Source organism: Cyprinodon tularosa, unplaced genomic scaffold, assembly GCF_016077235.1.
Source record: "Cyprinodon tularosa strain WSP-4 unplaced genomic scaffold, ASM1607723v1 ctg12, whole genome shotgun sequence".
In the NCBI taxonomy this organism is placed as follows: domain Eukaryota; kingdom Metazoa; phylum Chordata; class Actinopteri; order Cyprinodontiformes; family Cyprinodontidae; genus Cyprinodon; species Cyprinodon tularosa.
The window spans coordinates 1,960,851-1,984,946 of NW_024038003.1; the positions used below are offsets into that span (position 1 = coordinate 1,960,851).

Sequence of the window (24,096 nt, forward strand, 5' to 3'; positions counted from 1 at the left end):
AAACACAGATATCCAGTAATAATGATGCAGGGCAGCTTGTAGGTGAAGCAGCTGCCATTCAGTGCTTCAGGTGATGTCTAAATAAACCAGGTGAAACTAAAATATTTCCACATGAGGAGTTCTGGATGGAGAATTTTGATTATATATATGTATTGTAGTTTTACAATTTTGGTATAATTACTGATCTAAGTGGGTTGCTCTGTTGGAAAAAGACACATTTTACATTTATATTATGTTTTAGAGTCTTTATACTCCAGTTAATGATGAATCAATTATTAAATTAGTTGACGATTATTGAAATAATCAATTAATGCTTCAAACATTGATAAACAGCATCTAATGAGTGTAGTGTTTCTTTTATTTAATTTTTATTAATGTAGCAAAATTATGCTTTTCTCTTTTAACATTGAATTCCTCTTATCAGTACGGATGCTCACATCGAGCATAAAAAAGGGCGTGCATATTGCATAGCACCAATGACACCCGACCAATCGTGTCCCTACCAAAGTTAAAATCAAACCTACGCCCTTGTATATATATATATATATATATATATATATATATATATATATATATATAAATATTAGTGCTGTCAAAATTATCGCGTTATTAACGCGTTAACGCGAGGCCATTTTAACGGCGATAATTTTTTTAACGTGAGATTAATGTGGTTTTATGGTACAATTTTCCAAGTACATCCCGCTGCAGCCTGCGGGAAGGCGGGGCTAAATTCCCCCAGTGTATGCATTTCTCATAGGCTTCGAGAGCGGAGCTCCTCAAGGAAAAAAGACGCTCATACACTGGGTGACGCTAGTGCCTTTTCTTTAAGCCCCACCACCAACAAACAAGTTGAGTGTCTGGTAACTAGTAGCAACCTGAAATACGTTGAGAAAACAGATTACTGAGGTGAAATGGAATCTGCTACGGCACTCTTGCCGTCTGTGTACGCCACAGGTCAGTATCGCGCGCGTGTGTGTGTGGGTGGGTGCTTGTGTGTGTGTTCTCATTTTTGTTAAGAGGCTGAAAAGTAACTTTCTAGAGCATAGACTACCTCCATCTATTGATGTCGGTCTATTCATTTTGATGTATTGATTGAAAATTGTTCATTATTATCTTGGTTAATTAACATCTAATGTTAACTCTACTGCATTTTATAGCAGTAGGGTAAAATGCTTGTCTTTGTTCAAAAGACTGTATTAACTGTAAAGACTGTCTTTTACATCAGCCTGTTGTCAGGGCCTTTTTTTTGCCTACATATTTGTTATTTTGTGCTACATGCCTCCCGATCTTCTTGCCATATGTATGCCTGTATGTATTTTTTTGTATGTCATCGAGAGTATTTAAATGATTTTCAATCAGGAAAAAAATGTGCGATTAAAATGCGATTAATCGCGATTAAAAAAATTTAATCGATTGACAGCACTAATATATATATATATATATATATATATATATATATATATATATATATTTATAAACTCTTCCTCACCCACCGCGGGTGGTCTTCCTTTTTTCCTCCAAGCTCAGGTCCTCTATCAGAGGTCTTGGAGCTTGATGGTTCTACACAGTATCTTTGCAATTCCTAGAACTGCGCTTTCCTCGGCCGAGATGTCTGTTTTATTTCCAGGGATCTGCTGTAACCACGCTTCAAGTTTGGGGGGTCACTGCCCTGAGTGCCCCAATGACCACGGGTACCACTGATGCCTTGACCTTCCAGGTTTTCTCCAGATCTTCTCTGAGCCCCTGGTATTTCTCTAGTTTCTCATGTTTTTTTTTTCCTGATGTTGTGGTCACTTGGTATTGCTATGTCAACCACAACGGCTTTCCTCTGCTTTTTGTCCGCCACCAAAATGTGCTGTTACTTTTCCATTACCATTCGGTCCGTCTGTATCTCGAAGTCCCACAGGATTTTGGCTCGGTCATTCTCTACCATCTTTGGAGTAGTTTCCCATTTTAACCTTAGGGTTTCCAGCCCATACTCTGCACAGATGTTCCTGTAAAATATTCCAGCCACTTGGTTATGGCGCTCCATATACCCGGCAGTTATATGCTGAATTGTCTCAGGGGCCTCTTTGCACCTGGGGTCTTGTCTGGTCTGGTAGATCTGGGCCTCTATTCCTTTGGTGCTGAGGGCCTGCTCCTGTGCAGCCATGATGAGGGCCTCTGTGCTGTCCTTTAGTCCGGCTTTGTCTAGCCATTGGTAAGATTTCCTGATATCTGCCACTTTGGTAATGTTTTGGTGGTAAATCCCGTGTATCCTCCCATGATGCGACCTCTAGCACCTCATCTCTGTTCCCCATTGTCTGAGACATTATCTTGGATGTTTCATCCTGGGTAGTGGCTCTTACGCGCATTACTATCCAGCATTAGAGATCCAAGATCCATCGATATATATATATATATATTATTTCAAAATTTACCAATGCATGCAAATTCATGTTGCAGTAAAGAAAACTAATAATATGGATTATTTAATTTCTTCTATAAGCAAATCATGTCAGCTTAAATACAATGAATTAGCAATGATTGGTTATGTAATGTTCTTATATGCAATTTCTAATTTTTATATGCGATTTTTAAACACATTTCTTTTTTGGATTCAATTGAAAAGAAGAGAGAAAAGCTGAATTCCAGGCTTTTGGCCTTATGTGTTGACTTGAAAATGACATATTAAAAGATAAGAACTTTAGAAACAAGTAGCAGTAGCAGTAGTAGTAGTAGTAGTAGTAGTAGTAGTAGTAGAGGTAGTATTACAAGTTGTTAATAACAGGATATCTGTTCTTATTTAACTGAAAAGGTTGAACATTCTCAGATAAAAAAATAAATAAAAAAACCCTAAAACATTCAGTTTTTTAATGGGGATACAAACGTTGCTCGTTTCACGCTTCCCCAGCTTTGACCATTACTCAAGGGATCTTTCCTCCCTCAAGGCACTTGTGCAACGAGCAGCAGTTTGTGCTCAGGTGACCCATTTATGGAGCACATCGTTATAAGCACATTTTTTGTTGTTACTTGAGTCGACATTCTAACACATTTATTCCATACAGCCCTTCTTCTCACCTGCTTGGTTAGTGGTGAGGCTGACCGATGCACTTTGTGATGCCCCTGCACCGCTGACCTGGGAGACCCCGTTGCACGCATGGACAATAAAGGAGTAGTGTGTGTGGGCCCGAAGCTTGCTCACCACCACCCTGGTGGTCTGAAGACCAATTTGGTCCGGAGAGAAGTGCACATCCGAGCCGCAGGGGAGACAAAGCTGGTTGCTAGAGGAAGAATCTGAGCTGGGCCAGGGGTATTCAATGGGTCTGCTTTGGAAAACCCCTCTGCCGACCTGGACCTCAGGTCCCACAATCCCCTGGTCTGACTGCATCCCCATGCTGCTGCGCTGGACCTCAGGCTGGGAAACTGTGCGATTCCTTGGAGGTTGACCATGGCTGCTGGTTTGACAGATGAGACACTCCAGACTATAACTGATGTCACTTCTTCCTCCCAGTCGCCGAGGAGGGGCCCACTCCAAGACCACCGATGTTTCATTCACCACTGAGATGAGCTGCTGTGGTGCTGAAGGAGGCTCTGGACAAAAACAAAACCAACCATATATAAAGCTTTGTCACATAGGAAAGGAAGAACAATAAGAAAGCAGAGAGGTATTTCAGATGGTAGTCCCTGGCTCGACATGGAGACATCTGGCATTACACTAAAAAAACCATATGGTTCTGGGATGTTTTTGATGGTTTGGTTGTTTTCTTTTTTGGTATTTAATGTTGTGTGTGTATATGAGAGAGACTCGTGTATAAGTGTGTTCATTTTTCCCAGGCTAAGGAAACCATGTGCTGTATATAGGCATAATTAAGTTTAAGACACACAGACCAACGTCTTCAAATCTCTCACACAGACTCAGAGAAAGAGAAGCAACATTTATTCTGTCCTCAATGTCTTTAGTTATCACTACCAGACAGGATGTAGATGGTGCCTTAGTCATAAGTAATGGAATGATGAAACAGGGGTGGCATTCACACACATTTGTGTTCCCTTCTGTTTTGAGGAGATAGAGAGTTTAGGAAACAATGAGCACGCTCTTCCTTTTTTATTTGGTGGAATTGCATGCAACCATATTCAATGTTTTGTCATATTAAGTGTTTGTGTGTCTGTGCTCTTACGGGTGCATGCCATGGAAGGAGGGTCAGCATCCGCACGGAAAAATCCGGTGTGACAGTCACATACATCAGCCCCGTCCCGGAGTGAGCGGCTGTGTGGAGGGCACTTGAAGCAGCCAGGATCTGAAGCCTTGGACTTGTAGAAACCAGCCGAACAAGCTGAAAAGTGATGAATAGAGAGTCACTTGAATTAGTGGCTCAAAAATATTGCTAATCAAGACAGTTAGAGAGATCGGTTGAGTGTAAAAAAATATTTTAGCTCACAAACTGATCTGATTTCAGTGTAAAAGTATTGCTTTTTTACCAACACCATTTGGACTGCAGGGAGTGCATTTCTTGTTTGAGTGAATATCTGTATGAATCATCATGGAGTGTTTTCCTAGAACTAGAGCAGGTCACACAAAAATAAAACCTTAAATGTCCATTTATGGTGCTTTGATAAGTATTTAGCTTTTTACAGATTTATTTTTTTTGTTCTTTCAGAGTACAAGCTTCTGCAATTGGATGATATGTAAGGAGAGCACAGAGCAACAGTTCTTCGTCATCCTTTAACTAGGCCTGCAGATAGAAGTTGTCCTAAAGTGATGTCCAGCACATCTAAAATAAAACTTAAACAATGCCACAGTTTTACTATCCAGTGAAGAAGTTTTACCATTTAAAGAAAAGTAAAGACAGTTTTCTAATTAGAAAGGATCTACAATAACAGTATTTGCCTCTGGCTTGCCAAGCTGCACCTCTCAGTTGACTCACCCCTGACTATACTACTGCTGCCATAACACTCAAACTAGTGTCATCTGCTGTACTACTACTCTTGTACTTTAACTGTATTACTGCTGTATCACACTCATATTAGTTGTTGTACTGCTGTGGCTATAGTAGTCGTTCTGAAAATGCACTAAAAACACCACCTCGCTGGTCAAATGGGCACAAAAATGCCTGTACTTCGAGTGGAAGATGAGGAGAGCCCACCTGCCCCAACCCATTCTCTTGACCTTCTACAGAAGCACCATAGAGAGCTTTCTGACCAGCTGTCTCACTGTGTGGTGTGGAGGCTACAACGCCTCAGACTGGAAGAAGGCAAGGAGAGTAGTGGGAAGAGCAGAAAACAAAATTACATCCCAGATAAACGACATTACATCCCAGCGCTGCGTGTCCCAAGCCCGTAAGATCATTCATGACCCCTCACATCCCCACCTTGGACTTTTCTCCCTGCTGCTCTCTGGGAAGAGGCTTCTGCAACAGTTTCTTCCCCACGACAATCAGACAACTGAACTGTTGAGAAAACTCTAAAATAATTTCACAGAGTCTGCATCACACTGACAACACCAAACCAAAACATTGCATAATTGCAACATATACATTTAATGCTCTGAACTTTATTTAAATATGACTTCCCTATGACTTTTAGCTGCAGTTCTGAGAAAAAAAACACACCTTAAAGACCCCTACCCCTTGCACTTTTTTGATCTACAGCCCTTGCTTTTTACAGCAGCTCTTCCCCAACAGCAGAGCCTGCTTTGAAAACATAAGTTAGGAAGCTAGGGCACCAATCATGGCAGATTAACAGAGTACCACATTAAATGGAGACAAAAATATCAAGGATATAAATGGATGTATAGAAGCAAGATGGATACTGCTAAGTCATTCCTATTGGCTCGGAACACTTTTCATCCCTGACAGGGATGAGTTTTTTTTTTTTTGCAAATGGCATTAGGACACTGTAGGGCTGAAGGATTTGGCCAAAAATCTGAAATGGAATTTTACTGTACTGTAATTAAATTTTATTTGACTTTTCTTTGCACTAACCGCAAGCATCTAAATGTTTCACTTCAAATGTTACTTGCTTTCATGCCCTAAGAACTTGCTTGTCCAAAGTCCATTGTGGCAGGATTTTACTATTGTATAAAAAGTATGCATGGATCTGTGCACAAGCTGCAGCTCTATCTTCCCTTCTGTTCAGCGGCAAACCCACATTAGGAGTATTGCCAACACATTAAAGCCTGGACTAGGAAAGTCAGTTTTTCTTTTTAAATGTAATCTGAACCATAATATTTATTTTGTAAAAGTGTGAAGGTAGTGCAAATGCAATTGATTGAGCTTTATTTATTTTCCCCCAGTGTCTTTTCTCATACTCTACGGTTAGGACATTGGCAAAATTTTTGAAAAGGGGGGTGGAAGACTGTTCTGTGAATAAACCCAGCATACAAATTTAAGTTAGCTGTACAGGTTCCAAAGCTTATAAATACATTCTGAAAATGCAGTTTTGAGTGATACTTTATATGTAGATTTGATTAAATTGTAACAGATATGTTCTGTGTTTAGAGTAAACAATTCGCCATGGAGGAATGTGGGAGACAGAGTCGGTTTTAGATCCCACAGGAAGAGCTGCTCACATCAGTTTCTGTGGCTGGCATCACAATAACAGTAGCAGTAGAGCCAAAACTGATTCAAAATCAGTTGCTGTAGAAACAATTAAAAAAATGAAGGGGCAAACAGATAGTTTCAGAAAAAAAATAAGATTACCACGTCTTTTTTAAAGGGTTAAAATAGTACCTTGGGCATATAACAACACTATATTACATACATGTATACATTTTATTAGCAAAAGCCAAATGTTAGTTTAGGTTGAGTTGTCTTTTACAGGCGAGCTCTAGACAGTGAGGATCACAGTGCCTTTTAGATAGACTTTCAATTTGTAAGTGAATACACTTGAACTAAGATGAAAGTTAGAACCAGAAAAAAAAATTATTGCTGTGCTGTTAAGGTTGACCTAAAAGAGGTGGATGAAAGGCTCCTACATACCTGCATGGACTGAGCACATCCTATGAGTCCATAAGGATGTATCAGCCTTCTTCATTACCTATTCCTAATATTTCTTAAGGCAAATGTCTTTATTCCCCACACTGCCTTGGTGTCATTTGACAAGTTGCCTTCTATGTTTACAAAAACAAAGAAACAAAGTCTAATTAGGCACCTCGCACAATCTATTCTTCGTCGAAGCAACCAATGCATCTGTCAGAGCAACAGACAGAGTAGGTAACACTATGTGGCTCTATGCAGATGTCCACAGACATTAGTCTGCACAAGTCTGTGGGACCCTTTATGCAACTTTATAAAACAAGCTTTTATTTTGACATGGTTAATTATTTAGTATACACAAAGACTAGCTACGAAATAAAGACATTTTGAGGTCTGAAATAGATGGGAGCATATAATCAATGTTTTATTGACTTTGTAAAGGACATCCAAACTGAAGTGCAAATAATAGAGTTTACCTAATGATAAATGCTACTTCAGCTTAGCTAACTGAAAGTAAGTCAGCTAAAGTAGTTCTTTTCTCACTAAATATCGTTGAAAAAATTTTTTTTTCACAGTATTACTACATTTTTTTCAGTATAACTAATGCTAAAATAAGTGGTAAATACAGGGTTTGTAATTATTATTTAATAATATTTAATAGTTTTATGGTAAATAACACTACAGCAGAGTAACTAAATGATAAACAGAGTAATTAAGCACACAGACGGTTATATAGTCTTAAGGCCAGAACACACCTACTGTGTCTGACTCATGTTTTTTTTTTTTTTTCTTGATTCTGGTTGCATTCTTCTACGGACCACACAAGAATATTGACTATTCACAGCAGTTTGCACAGGATATCTCCAACAACAACAAGGGGTTAGTGCATGTAAAACTGTGGTTGCTACAGAAGTTAAAAGATTGATGTTTCACAACTTTTTTTTATTTTATTGTCATTGATTTCAAAATTCCTTTAAAAAAAAGTCATTTTTATAATTCTTTTCTATTCACTTCCAATATTTGTTACCTATTTAATTGTCTTTATGCCACCGAAATATACTTCTTAATTACCTATTTAATTATCTTTATGCCATCAAAAATGAATTTCTCTGTATGTTTTCTTATTATTTCTATTTATGCATAGTTCTTTTATTTGCATGATACATAAACGTGCTCTATAAATAAACATGCTTTGTCTTCTTTTTATCTGTCCTCTGAAATCATGAGTTTCTAACATGGTTTAGTACACTTTTAAAACTATATATATTTTATTGATTGTATGTATGTCTGTAAGTTTACCCTTCTAGCTCTACAAGCCTTATTTGTTTCCAGACAAACCTATGTGGAGTAAACCCCACTGTTTATCCTTGCAATTCAGGGATTTTACTTTGTATTTTTCCAAAAGGGGATGTGTTTTTACACTGTCACTGCGTCTCTCTTGTTGTCAGACTCATGAAGTTGTTTTCAAATTGCTACGTAGGCACACAACTATACAACTAGTTATGGACCTACAACTATAAAAGCACAGTGGCAGAATATTGCAGAAGGTATGTCCAGCAAACATTTCAAAAAGATGTAATTACTCAACTAAGACGTCATATGTTTCAAATTTCTGATTTACATGAAATTTTTTTTTAAGTGTAATCAGTGCAGTTTATTTTTTCCAAGACTAGTTTAACAATAAAATCTTTGTTTTAACAAGCAAAACTGCCAGTGTTTAGCTTTAAAAATCCTCCATTTAAGGTTCTTCATAGTTCTAGATTTTTGGAAACCGAAATTTGCTAAACTGTCTGCATGGTAGGAACATCTTTAACCTAACATAAAACAACCATAGTGATTTATGCAATAATATTCCTCATTAATAAAACTTACTAAGCTTTGCCTGGGTGGCTTTAATGTACCCTCAAATATATAGGCCAGTAATGAAGCCCCTAGATATGTTACGTCACATGACAACTACGTATATCCACCCTGATGGATATACATAAACAGAAAGTCATCTCTAACATGGGTTCAAATCCAAGTTAACCCTTTATACAGCCATTGTTTTTGAGATCCTTGTCTAATGGTACGAACAAATATGTTAATGAGTTGATGCAGCCTTATTGTTCAAGGACAAATGGCTTAAGAGGATGATTTCCAGAAAGAAAAATATACAGTATGAGGGGGAGGGTTCTTTTGACTTCAATTATCTTGACATTTGACAAGTGAAGAAACAAAACACCTAAAAGGACATTTACTGATCGGCTCCCACTCACATGTAAAGAACAGAAAAACTGGAAGTGAATCTATCAAAACTGCACAGTCCCAGCGGCCCACACAAACATAACTGACATTTAAATACACGAAAGAGGAGAAACAGTGAAAGAGAGAGGGTGACAGAGAGACAAGGAGGGGTAGTGGAGGGAGAGAAATCTTCTCTCCGTATACCAAGGGGTTCATGCATTGACAGAACCACAATGCAATAAATGAGTGCATAATTATACTGCTTGACATCTTCTGCTGAAGCAGAAGACATCGCAAAGCATGGTGGTTTTGAGCATTTTTTATTTGCATGTTTAATTTCACAAGGAAAACCTTTGCTTGTTAATGCCTCAACTCTTTTCAACACCTCTCTTTTTATCATCAGTTCCTATTCATCCTCCTTTCTGTGTCTCACTGGCTTCCCCAGTTCCATCCTTTGTTTAGCAACCCTTTCACATTTCTAAGACGCTTAAAGACATCCAAAGAGAAGTGGATAGGAATGTGAGAATGATGTGTGTTTTCAGATGTGTCAGTATGCTTTATGACGCTCCCATCAGTAAATGAGAGGGAGGAAGTCTCCCCTGTAATCTGCTCTGACCAACCATCCTGCCCCATCTGCACAAGCTTCGACAGATTTGCTAGTTCACACACTCCTTTCCCTATCCCTTTCGCATTCACAATTTCCTCCTTTTTGCTCTTTGCACTTCCTCTTCAAACTCTAAGGTATTGGCTTTAGCTGTCATATAACTTTCAATTGCTTTCTACATCTATGTACCACCATCAAGCAGTTTCTATGCCTCCACAATGTTGCCAGTTGAAACCACACTGCGCTCAAACACACAACTGATACCTGTAAATTCATAAACAGGTTTACAGCTGATAACAGGGGCTTTCATCTTGTGAATGATTCATCATGTTGCGTTAGGTGTTATAATCAAATGCCAGTTAAGTGCATTGTTGTCTGTTGTCATAATATAGCTGTTGCACATATTTCTTTGTTTTCAGTTGTCAGTAAGGTAACGATCCATTGTTGACAATGAGGAAAAAAAATTAAATAGAGAAAGACTTAGGGAACCATTTAAACTGTTGAGGACTTCGGAGTTGATTACATGACTAAATGAGAATGCTGGGAGAGGAACACCCTGCCTTTGTCTCTGTCCTTTCCAGTCCTCTCTGCCTGGATGTAAAGAAAGGGAGGTATTTAAAGCCATAAACTTCTGTCAGCACCCTCTCATGTCTCCATTCTTTCTGTTTTCTGTAGCCCTTTGTGTCTTCCTTAGCACTGGTTTTGACAGGAGGGGGCGAGTGCTGGTGACCTGGAATAAGAGCTCATGAGGGTGTCATTAACCCAACATTAACCCTGCGCTACTGAGGGACGAGGAAGCGTCTAAGTTCAACAATAGGGAGGTAGCAAGGGGGAGAAATACACAGGTCCTGACATAACAAGGTGAAAACTTAAGTGGAAATGTCTGTCTGTGGATAAGACAGTATAGTGCGCGTTAGAAGGACAATAATTACACTGAAATCAGCTGTTAGCAAATTGTAAGAGATGGGGATGGTGGAGTGGAAAAGACAACACTGAGACCTACATGCCGAGAAAGATAAAGAGGTGAGAAGAAAAAGCCAAAACGAAGAGGAGGGGGAGACTGGGAAGGGAAGGTGCCCTTTGATTACTATCAGCATTGTTGGCATTTGCATACGCATTCTTCTGCTACCTAAAATGCAAATGCAGCTCATTGCGAATCCAAGCAAGAGCCTGGTCGGCACACTGTATTCTGCACATGTGTGGGTCTTTGTGTCGGGATTCTCCTTGACCCGGTGTTATCTGTCATCATCCCTTGTTTCTTCTCAGCAGAGGGGTGGAGATGGAGGAAGTACCCCTTACTGCTCTAGTCTGACACCTGTCTGCGTGATGGATGGAGGCAGGGATGGATTGATGGATGAAAGAACCGATACACTGCCACAACAGAAAGAAAAACACTTTGACTGCTAGGGGTCATGCCCCTTTTAATTAAAGCCTGTAGAAATGCAGGAAATGATAATTTCCTTGTGTATAAATACAGCGTAGGAGCTTACAACTCTGTTGGGAGAAATTCAGACGATTGTAAGGGAATTTCTAGTTTAAACTGACATACATATATACTGGAACTAGCCGGTAGCATGAGGGAAGATAACTCAAAGCTAATTATTTTTCCAATATATGTGAAAGTCATAAGCTACTACAGTCATATAATAAGCTTTTTCAAAGAAAACTCAATTTTTAGAAACATTGAGAGAGGAGTAAGACTTTTGCAGATAACAGTGAGGCTAAGCACAGCAATGATAGTACATTTTTATAAAGTAAATTCCTGCTTTACAACAAGTACTCTGCCACGTGCCTGTTGTGACATTGCCACAAGCTTCAATAAAAACAATAAATTACAGCTAAGAAGAATATGAAATATTTTCTGAATCCTATCTTCTTATTCTATAATTCTTTATTGGAAAACCAACATCTAAATTCCAAATTTTTAACAGTGCATCTGTGATTTTTAGACCATCGGTCTAAAACCTTCAGAGTTCTCACAATGAGAATGGCTGTCATGGAAATAAAGAAATTACAAATCTGGTTTAAAATTTCTGAGGTTTAGAGAAAAATGAGTAAAGGCCAGATGAGTGTGTGCCTACCTAAACCCAATGCTGCAGACATTAGCATGTGAAAGGAGCTCTACAACAATGTGCCCTCCTCCCTATCACACACATCTACCCCACCATCAGCAGCAGCAAACCCCCTACCACTGACTGAGAATCTCAGAGAGTTTAGGAAGGAGGGATAACGAGAATAAGACAGAGAGAGGCTGAAAAACTCTTGTTCTGATGCCAGAGAGCTATAGACAGACTGGTGAAACTGGCAAAGCTTCTCTACATTAAGACCAACCTGGGAGATGGAGACAATAGCACACAACGCATGCTTCTGGTTGGAAGAGTGGAAACCACTCCCCCTAACCTGAATTTGGCTCATTTTGGACAATTAATCGTCGCTCTCCATTGTCTTTGCTGGAGAGCCACGAGTCACCTGCCGTACACAAGCACACCAGCACACACAGATACACACTCTTCCTTCTCCGTTTGCCCCTCAACACTACTCTCCAGGCATTCCTGGGCATTCCTCCAAACTGAGAGTATATTGGAGGGAAGGCTTTGTTGGGCAAAAAATCAGAGATACAGAGCATGGGCTCACACTCGATCATACGCACACACACTGTATGTTAGCAATCCAACATGTCCTGTGTCCAGAAACGCCGTGCAATAATTAGAGGAGCTGAATGCAGCGATTATGCACTCACTCCATCATCTGCTTGCTCTTTCTTTCTATCATCGCTTTCAGTAGTGCTGCTCAAATGCTTTCTGCTGTTGACAAGACACTGCAGGTGCATTGGAGGGAAGCACAAGCATGAAATCTCTCTGGATGGAAGTGAGCACAGAGGCAGAAATGCTCAAACAGAGAGGCATTCCAATCCTCCCAGGCAGCAAGTTAGGAAGAATCAGGCGACAAAAAAGAGAGGAGGTTGGCAGAGAGGTGGTGGGACAAAAAGCAGAAGGCTCCTCTTTCATTGCGCCTCTCAGACCGGTCACATTTCAGATTCTCTCTGTGGAACTGCCTTCCTCCTTCCCGATCATCCCAGACGGATCGCAGCTGTCAAACTTTTGACGTCTTCATCTGCCTCGGTCATGACCCTGCACTTTGCAGCTAAACTCTCTCTGTATCTGTGAGTGTGTGAGCGGCTGTCACTCAGAGTTTTTGACGGCTTCATCAGCCTCAGTCATGACCTCTATCCTAACCAGGGCTTTAGAAAAGAGGAGGGAGTTCCTTCTCTCTTATATTTTCTGTGTTTTTACCCTTTGCTCCCAGTGATGGACCCCCCAAATGGGGGAGGAGCAGCCATGTATTGATGCCTTCTGCTGTCACTGGACTTCTTTCAACCTGTGCTGGCCCCATTCAACATCTAATCCCTTCTTCCTCTCCAGAGCTTCTCCTCTCCATTTATATTATCCTTTGTCAACGCTGCACATGAACTTTTAACATTGCTGCTTTGTCTCAGGCCCTGTCCACACGAAGTCAAAACGAACACGAAACGCTGATATTTTCCAAAACGTTTGCCGTAAAGACGGAGACGTAAAATAAATGTGAGCGTCCACACGAATGCATGAAAACGCTGCAAAATGTATGCCAGGCCTGTAAGTGGCGCTGTGGTGCCAAAGCAAAAATAAGCGAAATGTTGGGCATGCGCACTAATATTTATACATGGTTGCCCTGCGGGTCTATTTTTGTGGTTAAGTCAAATTCAGGTGCTGAACTATGTGGTCGATATTGCTCTGTTCTTCCTGGAGATATTCCAGAAGAAGATTCTGTTGTAAGCCCGACCAGCCCGACAGCAGGGTGAGTAGCATTAGCAGCAACGGCGCCATTGTTGTTGTGATGTGTCGCGCTTGCGTGTTTAGAGGCGACGCTATGACGCATGCGTGTAAAAAAAAAATGCGGTTAGGGTGTAAAGATGGAAACGCGAATACGGCGTTTCAGAATCTTCCCACTCTGAAGGGTGAATAAAAAAATGATCGTTTACAGACCCCCGAAACGCCGGCTTCGTGTGGATGAGAGGCTGGTTTGGTGAAAAATTTGTGCGTTTAGGCCAGGGTTCGTCTTCGTGTGGACGGGGCCTGAGTCTGCTCAGAGTTAGGCTCTCTTCAACAGCAGGTTTTGGAAGTATTAGGATGCCTTGCAGCAATTATTTTACTTTGCCATTTGTTTTTACAAACATTGACTTACAAGGCATCATTTCTACTGAAACATTTAAACATTTTGTGACTAAACATCCACAAACTTTGATATATTGTACAATTTCAAACCAAACATTAGTGAGCCCAGATGTGAGAACCTTAATCCAGATATAACTAACAAGTTAAAAATCTTGCAAAGCACTTTTCCTTCCCCCATCCAAAAAGCAACCAGTTTGATACGACATACATAGCAGTAGTCAAGTAAAATTGACGAGGAAAACATTAATAAGTTATGCAGCCAAGAGCCAAATCTGACGTGTTTGTCATGCAGCACAACAGATTTTCCTTTACTGGAAGAAAAACATCAAATAATTAAAAACATAAAAGCAAACATATGGAGGAAAACGCTCTGGTGAGATGAGATCAAAAGAGATTTTTTGGCTTAGATATGAAACTCCTGATTTTGCAATGAGCAATGTAGCGCATCACCCTGAAGACACCATCCCACGATAACACATAGCAGAGGCAGCATCATGCTGTGAGGATTCTTTTTTTTTTAAGAGGGAAGGGAAAATGAAGGTTAACAGATGTACAAAGCCAGCATTGAAAGGGGATTTAATAAAGTTTTTACTTAGAGAAGATGCTTTTACAGACTTTCAGATTTTTGTTTGTAAACCAGTTTCTAAAAGGTATAATTTTCCTGCCTCTTCAATATTTTTACTACCTTCTGCTAAAACTCAGTCTGAATGACGTAACCACCATTAGAGCAGCTTTGCTTTACATCTTTTTAAAGTCTTACTATAGAGCTAAGCTGTAAGCTGTTCTGTAAAACATCATGGTAAAATTTAATTTAGAGTAGGGATGGGAATCGAAAACCGGTTCCTGTTAAGAACCGGTTCCGTATTTTCCGATTCCATGGCATCGTTTGGCAGCTCGCTGAACGATTCTTTTTTCGATTCCCGCAGCACCAGAGCCTAGGGCGCCGGCTCTGGGGAGCACGACTTACGTCACGTTTTTTACGTAAGTTACGCAAGTTACGCAAGTTACGCAAGTTGGAAGAACTATTCGAGGAGGAAGACAACGAGCTGCGGTCACTTTGTGAATCAAAGCCCCGTCTTTCCTTAGCCCAGAGGGTAGATCAGGAAATCCAGCTCTGTAAAAGCTTGCCCTCCATCCCCTGCAGGGATAGCGCCACACTGTGGTGGTGGAAGAAGCAAGATACGCTGCCCTTGCTATCTGAACTGGCTGAAAACTACCTCTGTGTGCAGGCTTCCTCCACCCCATCTGAGAGGGTGTTTTCCACGGCTGGAGACACCATAAGCGCTGAAAGATCCCGTATCCTTCCAGAAAAAGCAGATATGCTCATCTTTCTGCAAAACAATTGTTAATTTTCCCTCACTGCAAAAACGATCTGAAATTAAGTAAAAATATCTTAAATCAAGTGTATTTACCCTTAATTTGAGCAGGTAAATAAGACAGTTTGCCAATGGAATGAGTATTTTTACATTTAAAATAAGATAATTAGATAATATGCACTTGAAATAAGACAATGCAATAGTTTTTTTCTTATTTCAAATGTAAATTGTCTTGTTCCATTGGCAAAATGTGTCACTTACTTACTCAATTCAAGAAAAAATGAACTTATTTTAAGAACAAATGACTTATTTAGATTTACATTTTTTGCAGTGCTACTACTGTTTTATAATTAGTATTTTTTGTTATTTAAAATAGGTTATTATCCCATCATTTGTTATTAGACATTGTTGGTTATTAAGTTTGTTCTTGTATTCATTTTTCATTTAAACACAGATGTTACTCCAGTTTCACATTTCCTGTGGACATCTTGATCTTGTTGAGTTTGTAAGATTGTGCAATAGTTAAGTAAACAAAGTTGATTCTGATAATCAAACTGTTTGTTCTCCTTTTTCCCCCAAATTGGAATCGAAAAAAGAATCGATAAAGAATCGAATCGTTTCATAGAATCGAAAAGGGAATCGGAATCGTGAAAATCTTTTCAATTCCCAACCCTAATTTAGAGTCTGATATTTTGTAAATATGTATATTCCGTTTCTAGGTGGGTATCCTGTTATGGCTTTCATAAATGTCTAACAAATCCAACTGAAGCCAGACAAAGATTAACCAAGCTTAATTCAAAGAATGAAAGCAGGAGGGAACTTCCACTCTGTATCCATTTAAAGGTAACTGAATGTACCTACCAGCACGGAAACTCTTCCTCCCAGGAGGCCTTTGTACTGGGCCGGGCTGTGTTTGTTATAAAAACACAAATATGGCACATCCACTTAGAAGGCTCCTTATTGTTGTGACTATAATGGATGCAGCATTAAAAATTCTTCTCTATAGTAATAAATATTTTGAACCTGCAGAGAAGGTTTTTGGAACTTGTTCAATGCTGGCAGCGTCACATCACTATAACGAGACTTTTATTAACTCAGATTTACAGTTTTGATAAAGCTGATGCAGTTTTCCACATCTTTGTAATATAAATTTCATTTTGGAAAGTTATTTTGTTTGTTATTTTGTTAGGTAAATCTGACAGAACACATCCAGCATTTTTAGGCTAAAGACGGATGCTTATATTTTATACAGCTCAACCCAACCAGAACATGGAACAGAGGGTGACATAACAAAACCTGGAAGAAAAATAAGGACTGAATCACTCCTATGTACAGTCAATTCCAAAAGTATTTACTACCTTTCCATATAAAACTGGAGCGGATATTACACAACCACAAACCAGGCAAGACATGCCCCACTGACTTAAGCTTGTAATTTATTTCAAAAGAAATCAGAAATTTGTTCTCACTCCTACACCTGCAACAGCAAAGTTACGTCATTTTTTTTTATTTGTTTAGCTACCCTGCCTTGGGAGATCTAAATGATTATTTTCGGCATATCATCTTGGCAGAACTTTCTTCTTGCAGGGTGTCGGACAACGATTGATTGATTGATTGATTGATCAGGATATGAATGGGCATTGTTGAGTAGTAAAGGTGGAGGTGTAATTATCCTTTTGTTTCCTGGTGTTGAAAGTCCCCCTTTTCTAAGAAAAGAAAGCTTTACAAATAAGTAAGGTAACTGCAAGGTAAGAAACAGTTTTGAGGATCGACTGGCTAAGGCTGAAAGAAAATAAGCACAGTTGTATGACACCTCTACTAGATAATATAGATCATTTTACTCCTTCTACTCCTTCATCAGTCCGAAAAATGCCCCCTTTGCTATAATACTGTTGTCTTCTGCAGGGTAATGTAAGCTACACTTCCCAGTATTAACCAGAGTGCAAACAGCCAAGACTCTGACAAGATTTACAGGCTCAGTGGAAGAATCTGTCAAGGAAAACTATTAGTTGTGTACTTCAAAAAACAAAAACAAAAATTCAGAAATCTCAAAAGTTTCAAGCACTGCACCTGCATCACTGCTGTGAAAAACTGTTCATATGGGATTGTAGGACATTGAATCCTGGATAAAGTTGGTTGTTTGGAAACTATTTTATGTGCAAAAGAAAAGGGGCCACACCTAAAGAAAAGATTCCACAACTAATAAATTATTGTGAAAGGAATATTATTGAGCAACAGGAAAGAATTAAGGATAGACAGAAAACCAGGGAGAAGCATCACCGGCATTTAATCAACTAAAGTGTGCCAAGTGTTCAGCTAACAGCTTTTTGGCAATCACCTTTGGTGTGTGAGAAAAATATTTCCAAATTCTGTGTTCCTTGATAGTTTCATAGTTTCTATTTAGCATATTTTAATAAAATACTAGTAACATCACTGGTAAAAGAGCCAAAAGATCCGGATTACAATTCTTTGTTTACTAAGCTGTTAGTCATGTGTATACGCAGCACTGGTTTAACTCTTGAGCTTTTTTATGCCTGAGTGATTCATAAAGAAGATTTAAGTGGTGTAACATGTAAAAACAATATACTTCTGAAGGTTAAAATATGCTTGCTTTGCTGCCAGAACTTGTTTTTCTAAAAGAAGAAGATTTGGAAACTTTCTGACCTCAGTGACATGAGAAAACTAAGATCATTGTCCCCCCCATCTAAATCTGCCCTCCCCTTTAATCTTTTCTCTGCAGATGTTTAACTGAAACCACTACAAACATTCAGTTCTCCATCTCTTACTGCAGAGACAGAGATTTTCCTGCTCACCTCTGTGAATTCATCTGGACTTTGATGGATTTCTGCTGAAGCAGCTGCTCTCAGCCAACAACCTGACAGGCGGTGAGAGCGGAAGAAGAGAGCTGGAGATAGATAGATGGCACTTCACATCTGCTGGACATTCAGTGGTGTTAAGGGGGGGGGGATCTCCTAAATCTTGCAACATATTTCAGACCTCAAGGACAACCCCTTAGCCCTCCTCCTTTCAGAGGAACAAACAGGGCAGACTGGGTGGAGGTTTCAAAGAGCGTTTGTCACTCATAGAATTTTGTGGTCGTTGTTTTCAATGCTTAGAATGAAACGTCAACTTTTTCCGCCTCTCTTTATATTGCCAACTGGCACAGGATTGCATCGCTCTGAGCTTCTCCTCTGTTCTCTTTGAGTTATGGTTCTGTTTGTTATACAATTAGCCCGCCAGGATGGGCTTAATAAATAAAGCCAAGGGTGTAGATCAGCATGTCACCCCCCTCATTCACTCCGTTGGTGCCGGTCCATCTGCGAATATGTGATTCTGCGAATGTGTGCGTCTCCGCTAACATGTTGTGTGTCTGTTGCATGCGTGACTGAATAGTGGGAGTCAAATCCGGTCGTAAAATAATGCCTCTGCTCTGTCTGTGATTCCCGTGCACCTCACTTCGACACAACAGCATGCATATTTAAACATCTGCAGGATAAAAATCACATATAAGTAAACTGTGCTGAAAGTATTAGGAATGGGTGTCTTCAGCCAGATGGTTAAACATGTAACTACAGCTCAGACTTAAACCATGAGCTTCTAAAGATCTTAAGGAAAGCTGGTTAAGAACATGGAAGCATAAAGTCTGCTTCCCAACAGAAAGATTTTTTTGGATGAAAACGCTAACAAGTTCCAACTCATTTGATGAATTTGTTCTGCAGCTGATCTGCAAGTGACACATTAATACTTGACGAGGCACAGTCCAACTGTGGAACTATGTCATCACCTAGACTTTGCCAAGTAAACTAGTGCTAACTCTTTGAATCTAATGCTTTAATTAGTTTGATGCAGAGATGATGCAAAACAGATTTTGTGACTTCAAAACAAAAAAAAATATTTTAGTTGTTGGACAACTGTGCTTTACACATCACCCTCTATAATTAGATAAAATGCATTAGCAATATGGCTTTAACATTCCATCGTGATGTTTTGCTATGTTTTTTTCAGTGACATTAAAGCAAACATGAAATTAATCAAGGTTTATTACAATCTGTTATGCATCTATCCCTGTATTCAGTCAGAGCCTCATAAACACCACTGCTGCTCTGAAAATAACAGCTATATTCAGCAGCATGAATCTGCTGCTAAACAGTACACTGTAGTCATATTCAATCATATTATGTAATATTAATTCAACACTAAGTGATAATCACATGGAACCAAAACTATAAAAACTATAAAAGCTTTAAACACTTTTTGAATTTTATCAATGCTTTTATTTTTTATAAAATAATTTTTTTTGTAATGATCGTGAAAAATTCTACATCATTGCTCATTCCTTCATGGCACTCTTGTAAATTAGTGTACTGTAGTCCTAAGATAGACTGTAATGATGAGATATCACTCTTTGCATTAGTTCTTTAGGGATTTTCTTTGATTCACTGACCATTGCCCTTATGGGCTAGTAGAAAAAATAAACTTGCTCAGTCTTGTTTGTCAAAGTTCCAATAATTTTTCTCTTTATTTTTGTTTCCCTTTTAAATATGTAATCCTAAAGGATAAAATATGCTTAGTTAAACATTTTCGCACTGAAATTGATTGCTGCACACCTTTTTAACTTAAACACCATGTTGTCTTGTCTCTTCATTTTTAAGACTGGGCAACAGAAATTAGCCTCAGTGTCACATAATATTAAGACTGTGCTTCCATTAAACCAATAAGGGTACCAAACAATGGATAATTTCACTTAAAGTTAGAATTTTTTTCTTTACTGTTGGATCAATTTACTCAAATTAAGGCTTTTTTTATTTACACATATGTGACTGTGTTCTAGGAAGCGTTTTAAGCAGTTTTAAACAGCTTTACAAGAGGAAGAATTGAGAGTGGAGAGCTGCAAATGTATTTTTGACTGCATTTAAAATATGAAATAATTATGAATAATCAACTAAACCAAATCCTGAGGTTTTCCATCGCTTGACACTAACTTAACAGTCCTAATAGGTTCTAATACTGTACCTTGAATTCCAAATGCTGACACAAAATAAATTCATTTCTGTAGTCCACAAAATTTTAACCACAATGTCACAAAAATACAGTTATAATAAAATAATTATTGCATCCAGTAGCAGGTACCTACCTTTACATGCACCACCCTCCTCTTCATATCCTGGTTTGCAGAGACATCCACCAATAGGAACCAACCACTCTCCATCTGCTCCACAGTACATTTTTGGCTCCTCTCTCTCTTCTGATTGGTTGACACATGACCCCCTGACCTCCACTAGGGAAGATGTGTCAGCACCAGTGACAGTGTCAGGAAAGGTCGCCAGGTTTCTGACAGTGAGTGGGCAGGTCTTGTAGAAAACCCTGACAGAAACCAAAGCAATGCAGGCGCCAACATCCTGAAAGGCCAGGTAGAAGCCTTTCCTCGTTGTGACCTTCACATCTCGAACTTCTGTGTTTAGCTTCATGATGCGGTCTCCAACATCAACCTACGAGTGAAGAGGTAGAGTTACCTTGACCGAATGTGCAGTGAGACACCTAAGTCCTTATTATCCAGGTCACTTGTTCAACCTGAATGTGAGAGTTTCGGCTGAACCATTATTGGTGTTCTTTTCTTTGTCCCTTGGCTCTTATCCAGGTGAACTTTTATGGATTTCAAGGGTAAAACAGGCTTTAATGCTTGCAACACTAGAATAAGTAGGCATTTTAGGGTTGGCTAAGCAAAAACAGTTTTCATAGGACAGCAATACAGACATCCAAGACAGAAGTGCTTGTAAACAGCATCAGAAAATTACAGCTAAGTGCCAGAAGGTTTTATTTTCCACATGGCAGCAAATTAAAGTAAAAGGAGGTGGGCGGATAAAGAACTGAAAGGCTGACTCAGTTGTTTGTTTCTACCTGGGTGAAACTCTCGTCTGCTGCCACTGTGTCCACCTTAATGAAGCTGCTCTCTTTGATGTAGCTTTCTTTGTCATCATTTGACTCGTGGTAGTAGAGATTGAATGTCTCCTGCAAGACAAGAAAGTTATTTTTATTAAATAAACAGTGACAGATGTGTCAGTTTAACATTATTACCAGTATACTTCAGTCTACAAATATGTTCAAATAAAATCATCCCATGAAACAGCGCCCTCAGAGATCATAGAAGTGTTCAACATTTTTTTTTTTACCTGAATGTTCATTTGTTTTATTTTTTAAGCTGTTTCACATATACATAGAAAAAAATAAAATGATTCGCTTTTCTATTTTTCATACAAAAAGAAAAAAGGGGGAAAGTTTTCTATAAATTGTGGCATACATATATATTTATCCCACCTGACTGAATACTTTGTAGAATCACCATGATTCCACAACTCTATAGTTCAAAAAATTAAAACTTTCTTCTGCATTTATCTTTCTGAAGGCACAGATTCTCATTTATATTTGGGCCCTCACTTTGCCATTTAACACATTTGTATGTCTTAATTTAAACCATTCCATTGTATTTTAAAGTTGTTGCCCTGCTGGGAAGGGAACATCTAATCCAGTCCCAAGTCTTTTGTAGTATTTCAATCACCTTTGACCATCTTCCCTCTCTTGGCCAAAGAAAAGCTTCCCACAGCAAGACGCTGCCAGACCCATGTTTTGTGGTGGGATGGTGTTTTTAGGGTGATGTATGGCATTAGGTTTCCTTAATATATTGCATTTGGATACAGGCTGAAAAATTATACTTAGGTTTCATGTAACCAGATGATTCCAAAATGCCTGTGGTTGTCTAGTTTTACTTTAAAAATTCCTCTTGCTCCCACATTTTGCAGAATGTCATTGTACCTTGCAGGTGCCGGTGACTCCTGGCAGGCTGTTGCAGTCTCTCAAAGTAAACTTGACCTCGACGTAAACCCGCTGAGCACCGGAGCGAGGAATCCAGTCCGTCCGCAGCCAGTTGTTCTGACTGGGCTCCAGCACATTACACACCTGGTACGTCCTGATCGGGATGTTCTTTTCGTCCATAATACTTACTTCTTCCCACTTTAAAGAAAAGCACACACATATAAACTTTTACTTCTTATAATAGCTGAAAGTTCAACATTTTTTTTCTTTGGACGAGAGATAACTCTTTTAGTTGCTTTTCTGGGAAGAAGCAGAGTTTACCCAACTAAAAAATAATAAACTAGCAAACAAAATACACTTTTTTTACTCATTTAACATTAAAACTCTCAGTGATCACACTGTATTGAACAACTGAGAAGAATCGACTTGCAGTTAATGTTATTTTTTCATGACCCAAAACCTTGCAATTACAAAATACATGGTGGGTTTTTACATAATCTGCTCACATAAACTGAAAGTGGTGACTTTAGGACCTCTATGTCCCAATAAAAACTGTAAACCAGGTCCAAAACCATTTTCGGTGCTGCTTACTATAATTCACAGCTGTGATTCAAAGCTTAGCCATCCAACATTCACTCCTGCATCAATATTCTGCAGTTGCCAGCGGTTCCAATCTGTTGAGTGTCCAAGGCTTTCTGCAGGCGCATTTCCATACAAGCGAGGCGGGCTCAACCTTCGCCTCACCATCCATCTCAATAGGGACGATTATTTGCCTTGTACTGTGACCCTCCAAATGACCGCTGAGCCTCCCTGCTCCAAATTGGCTTTTTATTGCCACTGAATAATAATCTGCTCTCTCCATACCAGTGAGAGCTGTATACACACTAAATTTAGCGTGTCTGAAGGAAGAAAAAGAGAGGGCGAGCTGGAGAGTGACAGAGTGTGTTTGTGTGAATTGGGGTAAGTATGTAAAGAGTTTTCCTAACCTGATCAATATGTCATCAGTGGCCTGTGCAGGGCTACAGCAGAAATGCTGATAAGTTACTAGTCATTACATTTTAGTACATTTTAGCAGTTTTGCAAAAAGAATCTGCAGCGCTGTAAACATGGGACAGACTCTGACCTTCAGTGTACGATAAAAGTTCCTTCTTTCATCATTTTCATTTCCAGGGCAATCAAAGTACTCAAAACACCAGGTTAGCATCATATCTGACAGTAAAATTTTATGACGACACACTGACTGACATTATCAGAGCTTTTATTATCCTTGAAACACAAGCCCACTATCAGCTTCAGAAAAATCCCCATCTGGTCTTTGTTTTAACTGTATGCTGCTTCCTGCAATGTACTGTGAAAAAGCAGACATAGATGCCTTTTTGTGTACTCTCTTTTAGAGCAGACAGAGATCACAGCTGCCAGAGGGAAGAGAGCTTTGTCTTCGTCCCAACCACGAAAGAAATACTTTTTTTTTCAATATCTGTTTGTGTGTGAGTGTGTGCGTGTTGGGGTGTGTTTCTAAAGGATGAGGATGATGGGGGGGTGTCTCTAATCTAAAGCTCAGTACGTGAAGAGCAGGACCCTGTCAATCAAGCAGCATGCGATAGAATAAAAGCATGATGACCAGAAGAAACAGAAGTCAAGTTCACCAATAAATTTCATCTTGTGATATAAAATCCCAGTGACAACAAAAAGTACCAGAAAAAAATCTGAGAAGTTAAAATATACCACTGATATATCCAGGATTTATTCTGGCAGTTGCTTGGTAGTACAAAACCCTAAAAAATGACACCCACCACCAAGCTGGTTTGTGCCTTTGCTTGTGCCACACAAAACGCCAGCAATCTCATATTAGCACTTAGGCTTGTTGAACAACAGCAAATTGCAAAATCTGTGGGCAGAATATTTACAGCTTTCCAGACCAAGTGTGCATGAGTGTGCGCTAGTGTGCATGTGCTTAAGATAGAGATTGTGTT

At 39.2% G+C, this 24,096-nt stretch overlaps 1 protein-coding gene across 1 annotated transcript in view; it reads right to left on the minus strand.

The window, feature by feature from the left end:
• Window positions 1-24,096, minus strand: part of LOC119773734 (ephrin type-A receptor 4-A-like) — a 41,185-nt gene that overhangs the window by 15,135 nt on the left and 1,954 nt on the right. The window contains exons 3-7 of the mRNA XM_038270862.1: window positions 22,124-22,321; window positions 21,212-21,322; window positions 20,448-20,802; window positions 4,161-4,316; window positions 3,061-3,573 (exon numbers count right to left, since the gene is read on the minus strand). Of these exons, the coding sequence (XP_038126790.1) occupies window positions 3,061-3,573; window positions 4,161-4,316; window positions 20,448-20,802; window positions 21,212-21,322; window positions 22,124-22,321 (1,333 nt within the window). The remainder of the gene's footprint in view (window positions 1-3,060; window positions 3,574-4,160; window positions 4,317-20,447; window positions 20,803-21,211; window positions 21,323-22,123; window positions 22,322-24,096) is intronic.